Source organism: Musca domestica, unplaced genomic scaffold (assembly GCF_030504385.1).
Source record: "Musca domestica strain aabys unplaced genomic scaffold, Musca_domestica.polishedcontigs.V.1.1 10, whole genome shotgun sequence".
Taxonomy (NCBI): domain Eukaryota; kingdom Metazoa; phylum Arthropoda; class Insecta; order Diptera; family Muscidae; genus Musca; species Musca domestica.
In genome coordinates this window covers 14,102,892-14,112,311 of record NW_026712115.1, presented here as the reverse complement: position 1 = coordinate 14,112,311, position 9,420 = coordinate 14,102,892, and the positions used below count along the sequence as shown (strand labels likewise).

General features: G+C 38.7%; 1 protein-coding gene and 1 long non-coding RNA gene across 2 annotated transcripts; both read right to left on the bottom strand.

The window, feature by feature from the left end:
* Positions 1 to 5,987: 5,987 nt before the first annotated feature.
* LOC101900461 (large ribosomal subunit protein mL43) lies at positions 5,988 to 6,891 on the bottom strand. The gene is made up of 3 exons (XM_005175690.4): positions 6,657 to 6,891; positions 6,493 to 6,599; positions 5,988 to 6,428 (listed from the first exon to the last, which is right to left on the bottom strand). Exons 1-3 carry the CDS (start codon positions 6,791 to 6,793, stop codon positions 6,139 to 6,141), a joined length of 534 nt encoding a protein of 177 aa, XP_005175747.1. The 5' UTR covers positions 6,794 to 6,891; the 3' UTR covers positions 5,988 to 6,138.
* A 1,253-nt stretch (positions 6,892 to 8,144) lies between these two features.
* On the bottom strand, positions 8,145 to 9,240 carry LOC109613117 (uncharacterized). Its single transcript, XR_002194807.2, has 2 exons — positions 8,503 to 9,240; positions 8,145 to 8,442 (listed from the first exon to the last, which is right to left on the bottom strand). It is a non-coding gene; the product is annotated as an uncharacterized LOC109613117 (long non-coding RNA).
* Positions 9,241 to 9,420: the final 180 nt, after the last annotated feature.

Genomic DNA, 9,420 nt, shown 5'->3' with positions numbered 1-9,420 from the left:
TAATTAGTAACAAGGTAAAAATATTTGAAGTAAAAGAAAGGAAATGTGCAAAAATGTTAAAAATTATGATACAGTAGGTGACTGTGAGGGAGGAGATAACAAGCCTTAAGTGTCAAATGTTTATTAAGCAGTTTTTTTTTCTTAAATATACTCCGATAAACAAATAAGTTAAAAAGATGAAGTACTAGAAATGGACAGAAAAAAAATCCAACGTAACCATTCTTGTTTGATTCTGCAGGTCGGAGTCGGTAACGGACAGCGACATCTTGTGGGCAATATTCCCATTAACACCACTGACCAACATCCGTAGATAAAGTGGTAAGTCCACTGTTCCCAACAATATACTGTAGACCGAGTATCATCTATGGGTAAACTGACACAATAAATTAAATCTCCACTCGTCCGATCAAAGCTCCGCATTCGAAATAATACCCAATGTACCTCAAACTTTGATTTTAAGCTGTAAAGCCTCCAACCCGTTTATTAACGTCACAGTGTTCCGGGACTAAGTATAACCTTCTAACTGTGTAAGTAATTCCAACTCAACCAATGCTTATTTTAAGTGATGTTAAAAAGTTGCGGATGTGACGAAGTATTGTTAGACTTCATCAGAATTTGAATGGTCGCAGAGGTGACCCTGAAGTATCAGATATATCGACAATCATAAACATATACTTTCTACCACGAGTTTTATTATTTTTTGGACCGACAACAAATATATATTTTTAAGTTTTTTTATTTGTATTCCTCTACGTATATTAATTAATATTTTAAGTTTATTTATGTGATTTACTGCTGAAGTTAGGTACGTCAGCTTTTATGTCTTACTGGGTTTTGATTTGGACATTATTCGTTTACGTTCCTAGTAGGCAAATTTTGAAACTGTTTGTCGGATACCCTTTGAGTCCAGTGTAGAAAATACATCTTTTTTAGGAGACGTTAGGGTGGGTCGAGTACTCGAAAGTGTAAAGCTTGCTTATTAGAGTAATTTTGTGGTGTGATCCTTATTGTCCTTAATGTTTGTCCAAAGGAATATTGTCAAAAGACCGCTCGTTTAAAAAAAAAATCTAAAAGAAAAAAGAAATACTTATTAAACTGCCATCCTTATATATACTATACTAATTTCTTTGAACGAGCTATTTTTTATTATTATAGTTTAATTTATATTTTTATACAATTTTATTTATACACTTTTGTGTTAGTTTTTTCAATATTAGTTTTAACATTACTTATAATAAAATGACTTAATGTATGTTTAAAGAAAAAAATGAGGATATGTTAAAGAGTTGTTAAGGAGGGAATAAAAGAGAGGTAAGTGGTGTGGGATTGTGCGGAAATGTGCGGTATGCTAACTTAAAAAAATGCATGTATAGAGGTCCACCTATTTCGCTTATAATATCAGAACTACTATAAAAACCGTAAAAAAAACAACATGTTGCATTGATATTAAAGAAATAATTGAAAAATGAGAAAACCGAATGAAAGGTCAAAATTTATTTTCAAAATCATGTTCTATATATTATTTATGGTTTACTTCGCTACAAAAACTGTTGTTGTTGTAGCAGCTCATACATCCGTGTTCGTTCTTTTCCATTTTCTGACTCAGTTCTATCAGGTTCTGCCTCTAAGTCCAGTCTCAAAAAGGGTGCAACCTGTATGGGTTGTGTCCATAACGAGACTGGAGTTAGGTGAGTAGGCTTGGCTGGGCAGCGAAATAGGTGCAGCGTGTCATGTGGGCCTGTGTCACATGCTGGGCAGATGTTCTGCACGTCGCCGTTAATCCGGGCCCAGTAGGAATTTAGGCGGCTGCACCATCCGGATCGTAATTGGGCCAAGACTACTCGGGTTTGTCGGGGCAGCTCTCGTTCTTCAGCTGCGACGGGAGGGGGATGGTCTCCTAGCACAGTATTCACTCTATATCCTTCAATGGCTTCTGAGACCGCATTAGAGTGAAAATATTCAGTCCCGCTTGATAGGCCCGTTGATCTAGAGGCTCTCTCTTATACCTCTGTACCTTTTTCTCTAGATCATGAAGGTCTTTCCTAACGTGCCTGGGCGGAGGTTGCCTATCCACAAGATGGTGATTTGGATGGCTTTGTCTATAACACCCAAGCAGGTATTGCATTGACAGCATTTTGTTATGCTGTCGCACCGGTAAGACCTTCGCCTCCTCATGTAGGTGATCGACAGGTGTCATGAGAAGGCACCCTGTTGCGGTTCTATGGGCGGAATTCTTTCAGGACTGCACATTTTTCCACTGCGTAGCACTGACGTTGGCGGACCACACCGGAGCCGCATAGTTTACCACTGACCGGCCTATTGTAAGAGGTCAACAAGGTTTTCTTATCAGCTCCCCAAGTACTACCAGCCAGAGACTTGAGGACCTTGTTCCTAATTCTAATCTTGTCGCAGATAGCTGTGGTATGCGCGGACGACTTAAAGAGGCTATCGAATGTGACCCCTAATACCTTGGGGTAGTTGGTGGTCGGAATTATAGCACCATCGACCTGCACATTCAAGGATAGCCCCATCTCCGCAGTCCATGTGGTAAAAAGTGTGGCCGTCGACTTAGTGGCGGATATCTTCATATTCCTCTAGTAAAAAAGGCAGTAAGATCAACAAGGTAAGCGTTTAACCGATCGCAAATGCTATCAATAATGGGTCCGGAGGTCACGAGCGTACAATCGTCTGCGTACGTTATAATCTCTATGCCGTCTGGAGGGCGTGGAATGTCAGAAAGGTAAAGGTTAAACAGTTCCGGAGATATCACCCCACCTTGAGGAACTCCCTGTTCAACTCGGAATTCTTAATTTCATGTACGACTAGCGTCCACACATGTAGTTAACTATCCAACGTTTCAAACTTGGCCGGAGGGCGGTGCGCTCAATGTCCTCGAACAGTGTGGCGCGATTGACTGTATCAAAGGCTTTTGATAAATCAAGTGCCACCATAACTGTTCTATCGCACGGCCTGTTCTGGTTGAGACCTCTACTGACATGTGTGGAAATGGCGTGTAAAGCTGTTGTTGTGCTATGCAATTTCCGGAATCCGTGTTGATGATCGGCTACTGGGAAACACTCTCTTATGCTGGGGAGGAGTAAAGCCTCAAGCGTCTTTTCTACTGGTGGCAAAAGTGATATCGGCCTGTATGAATCACTTTTGCTGGCATCCTTGCCTGGCTTCAGTAGCGGGACCACCCTGCCCATTTTCCAGGCATCGGGAACTACTAGGGTGGCTAACGACAGATTGAGAAGCTTTGTAAGATACTCAACTCCTGGTTCATCCAGTTGCTTCAACATCACCATTGAGATTCCGTCAGGACCAAGCGCTTTGGATGACTTTGCGCTTCTGATGACCTGTGGAACATCTGCCAACCTAAATTGTGGTGGTACCTCCTCGGCTGGAAGGGATCGTACACGGCGTAGGATCCTTCTCTTCGCCCTGTCACTCTCGGGGTGCTCTACAAACTGCCGGTTAAAATAACACGTGCACCTCTTCGGATCTGTCAATTCTACGCCGTTGAATGAGACAGATGTCCGATCGTCCTTTTTCCCAGCGTTCGAGAGCGACTTAACCGTTGCCCACAAATTACTCGTTCCGGTACCGATGTTGCAATGCTTCAGATGTTCTAACCACTTTTTCCGCTTATGCTCACCTACTAACCTGTTTACCTCCAGAGTAAGGGTTAGTACGGCGAAGCTCATCTCGCTCGTTTGCTAATCCCGCTGCCTCTGCTGGGAAATTTGGTCTTATTTTAGGTATTCGACCAGCAGGTATATAGCGAACGGCTGCAGCTTTGATGATGTCCCGGAAACACCTATCCGCTACCTGAACATCAGATGGGTTGGGTTCAGTTCTCTGAAGCGGCGATTGGTATACTCTCTGAATTCTTGCCAATTAGCTTTCCCGTGGTTAAGGAAAGTGCGGCGTTCAGAGTCAATGAAGTCGGGTGGTCTGTTGATGGCGATAATAATGGGGAGGTGGTCTGAGCCTAGATAAATGACTGATTGCCAAGTTACGTCATTCGTCAGACCTGGGGACACGATGGATATGTCCGAAGAACTGTGGCAGTCTCCCCTTATTCTGGTGGGCGCGTCCTCATTCACTGTGCAAAACGTAGAGCTATCAATTTGCTCAGCCAGCGCCATGCCTCTCTGGTCATTACCTAGGACGGAATGCCATAATTCATGATGGGCATTGAAATCCCCTAGACGGTTATTGCCTACCAGTAGTGAACTGATATTAGGCATATAACGTGGGGCACAGCTATTATACGGCGGTTCCACACTTGACCGCTACCCCCATACATTCCATGTACGGGTCACTAGAGTCAAGCTCAGGCGAGATAGGTCTGTACTGGACAGAGTGGTGCAATAGGAACGCTAATCCTCCACCTCTGGAGCGATCCTTCCTCAGTACGTTGTATCCATCACAACTTTGAAGCCTGCAGGTGGTACTCAGCTTCGTTTCCTGGATCGCTGCGACCTTTATGTTCTTCCAACTCATAAAGCTTACAATTTCGTTGATCTTACCTCTGAGACCATCACAATTAAATTGGAGAAATGATGCATTATCCGGAACCTTGAACAGCAATGTGGGGCGTAAACTGCTGCGTAGATTGCTGTTGCGGAGATTGCGGGGGAGTCTCAAATTGCGACGACGATGAGGACGCCGAAGATGAAGACTCACTGGGGTCTACATTGGCGCAGCAGGAAGCAATGTAGTACCTATCGCTATACTCCTGTATCCGGTTTAGGCCGGAACAATTTCGGAAATGCACCCACTCCATGCATCCGTTGCATCTCACCGAAACCGACCTGTTATGGATGCGATTACGACAAAAGGAGCAGAACCATGGTCCGGGGTTGGTCTCGATCCTGGCTCGGACCAAGAGAATACGGAGCAAACATTCCGGGTAATGTTGCTCCCACATCAGAAAAATGGACGAACACGAACATGTATTTGCTGGGTTGGCGACCCCTGGTCGGAGAAATATGCCTCCGAGTCAATCCGGTACATAGAACCGGCCGCCGTGGGATTGTAAACAGTAGATTTTGTAGGTGCATACCTTGCAATACGCTTTTTGAAAACACTCGAATTTGAATTTTTCTGAACATTTTTTTATTATTGAAAAGAGTACATACACATAAACAAAAAAGTTGACATATTAAGCCAAGTAAATAAAAAAAATTAAAATATGGCATTATAGCCTTACCTTGATTTTATTGTACCATGATTACAACTAAAGTAAAAAAGTACAAAAAACGATATTTAGAATGACAAATATAAATGTACCAGTCATGTGGCTGGACACATAAATCGAGCTGTTACGGTTGCTATGTCCTTAGCTGGTCGCATAAATCTAATCCGTAAGTTATGTGACTTTGACGAACATTTCTTTTAATACATTTTGGTTGAACTTCCCGAAATAATGCGTCCATATGAAGCTCCTCGTCAAGACCCTAGACTGCTTTGTTTCAGATGTTATATTTTTTTATTTTGCAGGGCAGATATTAGATTAGAGTTGCAGTTTCCTCAGAATGAGATTTTAAGGCAGGCGTATAAACACTACATTAATAACAGCGGCTAAGCTACAAACAAACATAAGAAACATATCTTACAAAGGAAAGTTTTATTATTTGTTTTTTTTTTTTTTTTTTGTCATATTGTAATTTTAAAATGTTATATTGTTATCGTACAATGTTATAGTAGCTGATGACCTTATACTCATGCCTTTTTTAGAACCATACAAAATGACTTTGTTCATCCTATATTGACAACACACAGTAAATATGTAATAAAGCCGATAATCTGTAATATCAACGACGTTTCTGTGGCAGTAATCTTTACGGTATGGGATGACCCACTTTTTACTCGGTTAAGAACTGTTGCCTCAGTTTGTTCTGTAACAGTGGGGCTGCCACAAAAACAGCTAAGCTATTGAAATAGTCCTGGCAATTTAAGTTTTTACAATAATAGAGAATAACTTGGTGCATGCATTTTTATTTTTCATAGGTTATCTCTACATGTGTCTTATCAAGAAGATAATTAACGACGACAGAGAAAATCAGGGAGAAAAGTGTTATTAGAACACAAACCCATTCCTAATGTTCAACATGTCGACCGTGTTGCCTGACATTAAGTTTGCTTTTCCTCTTTATATAATTCTAATAACTTCTCTGTAGCAGACTGTTCAATATCCAAAGGCGTTGAGTATTCTTCAGAGGGAAAAGTTACTAAGTTCATTTCCGGACTACGCAGCATAAATGGTGTCCAAGCACCCTGAATAGAAGGAACGTCTGTATGCCACATTTTACGCAATCGCATGGTACTAGATGGTCCATTTTGTGTTTTTAGTAATTCAATCCATTTCAGTATATCTTCTTTCGTAGAATTGCGACAATTCAGCCATTCCCGACCCCCATTTACTAACAAAAAAAGAGTTTTCTATTAATAAATTTTAACCGTATGCTACTACATTATTTAACTTACAATACTCTCCAACCAATACAGGAGTGCGATGTCGTCTGGGTTTTACATAGACCACTACGCCTGGATTTTCCTTAGCGAAGTCCACAAGATTATTTTCAATGAATTCTCTATTTAAATTATACTAATTAATATCAAACGAATGCTGCCGAAGACTGTTTCATTACCTCATTCCCTTGCTGGACCCATTATTTTTACAAAACTTTAAAGTAACTCTCTGTAGTTGGCATACGTATCGTCCAATTCCATTGTTGAGAGGAGCTCGAGGGAAACAAGACTTTAAGAATAGGTGACTGTTTGACATCCTTATTAGAGCGCTTAGATTTTAGTTACGTCTCTGAACCACCTAACGCAATAACCTCGAAATATTTAGGGATAGGTAAGTCGACTTGCGATTAGTCGACATTTACTACTCAAAGTTCTGAAAGTAGCAGTCGGCTATACCTATAACTAAAGGGTGACTCAGAACATCGTAATTTCAAATTTAATACATTTTTTAATACTGTGCGACATGTTCTCCAAATCAGTTTTTGGAAAAACAAATTATACAATTTTCTTATAATACACTGGTGGTTAGAACGGAAATCTGGCTGCAAAAATATATATCATCTGTAATAATAGGACGTGTTTTTGCAAAAGTCCTACAAACATAAATTAAATTCAGAAGTTACAATACACTCTTCTTAATGTTTTTTCGAATGTAAAAAAAGAAATTTCAATATCCATAGCAATGAAGTAGAAGTAGCAAATAAATCGAGGATAATATAACTTAAATAGGTAGCCGCATTAACACAGCTGCGTGTACAATAAACCGTCAAAAAAATATTAAATTCTCATTTGCATTTAATCAAACGAGTAACAGTCTTTGAACGACAACGTTTGAGAAAAGAGTATTTTTTAAGTATTTGATACATCAAAGTTAACAAGAGCTGATGAATATACCTGTATTCAGCTACCATCCTTACAGCAACAGCGTTATCTAAAGTGGCCCGAAAACGATCAAAATGCATGCGTTAAACATACGATGCATGAAGCAAAATTAAAAATCTTTAATTTTTCTCGTGCATCGCGTTCGATTTTGAAGTGTGTGCGCTGAAGAGATCATGCATATTCTCATTTGTGACGTTTTTTTCAAAGCAAATGGGTACATAAAGATGTGGAATACTGAGAAAACAAAAATGTTTTGGAGTTATTGGAAGTTTAGCAGCACTGTTCGAATGTTAAATGTGAAATATATAATAATCATATTATTAAAGAAAATTAATATGGAGAATTCATGCCGAAATACCGAAAATTTAATTAGAGACTCAACCAGCTATCTATTTTTAAACAATTTTTAAAATCATTTGCCGATGACACTCTTTATTTAACTAATAAATTTTCATGAGTAAATGATTTTTTTTGTGGCACTCTTTCATCCAGATTCTTTTATTTTTTTACTGTTCTCTTTTCTTTCTTTTCCTTTCTCTGAATGCATGAACAGTGTGCGTTGAAAGCTTAATGCACACATACACGATTTTGATATAATGCATTTTGATCGTTTACGGGGCACTTAATATTTAACGAAGCGTACACAAATATTCTGGATGAAAAGTGTTTTGTATGGCCGCTTCACCCAAATACGCAAGGTCCCTATTTTAAAATCTACCTAATGATACTGTTGTAAAAATTGATACCAAGGTGTATTTATAAGGTGTATGCATCAGCAACAACTAACAATTTACAAGAACAACATTGTCGTTACAGGAACTAAAAAGTCATTTTGACAATTAGTTTCAAATTGAAAAACGTAAAAACAAAAATAAACAAATCATTTTTAAATTAAAGTTTGAAACAAATACTGAATATTTACAACTCCCTTGGCTTCAAATGCATTAATTGTAAATTCCTACACATCTGGACCCATTGCAATTGCCAAAGCGATTAAGCGATGCATATTCTGGAAGAGAATTTCTGATTTGATACATTAATTGGGCTTGATGTCAATATATTTCAACTTCCTTTGGTACCTACCCCAAATGAGTTCCAAAAAATGGAAAATAAATAAAATCTCATCTTAAGTAATTGGACTATCGTATAAAATTAAAATTTGCAAAAGTAGACAATATTGTCTGGATATTTCCTTCCTGTACCCGTCATCATCATCGTTATTATCATCCTGTGATCTTTCGAAGCCTTTTTTAAATATATTGATTCATCTATAACCAATTGGGGTGGTTCTATTCTAATTTTTGATTTAATTTTATAGGAATGGGGATTTCGAAACCTTCCCCACATTTCCCCCTGCATTTGACATAGAATGCACGCGTTAATCTTGATCTAAAATTTTTCCTGCACTATTCTCATCTTGTGAGTCCTTTTGGAATTTATCATCATCACTGGAATGCTGTTGACCTCTTTTCACATTGCATTGTTAGATTTGTAGAACGACTTGCATGTGCATTTTCATATTCTTTCATATTCTTTCCTGAATCACTGCAATATTTTGCTTCAATTGAAGATATATTTCAGAACACTATTCCAATAGGTTTAAGGCAAGGCCAACGTTCTTCCATCGTCTTAATTTTTGTGTGTAACTTTTTCAATATAAACTATAAAGCCACCCGTTCTTCGTCATCCCGTAGCCATTGGCCAATACTAATTATGGCAATTATAGCAACAAATCAAATTCCTGTACTCCAACATCAGTGGCAAATGCTTATCGTCCAATCAAAATAAGATTATTTTTCAAAAAAATCTAAATTCAATAAATGAATGAAATGAATGCTATTTTCAAAACAAGAAAAAAGGTTCAATTGTTAAAATTGAAATGCTTAATTTAGAAATTTTATGCGCCCGATTCTTTTGGGTAACTCTATTATAAATAAGTGCGTTTTACTTATGTGGTGGACCGAGTACATCGAATTTAGGTAACACCGTAAAACGTTTGAG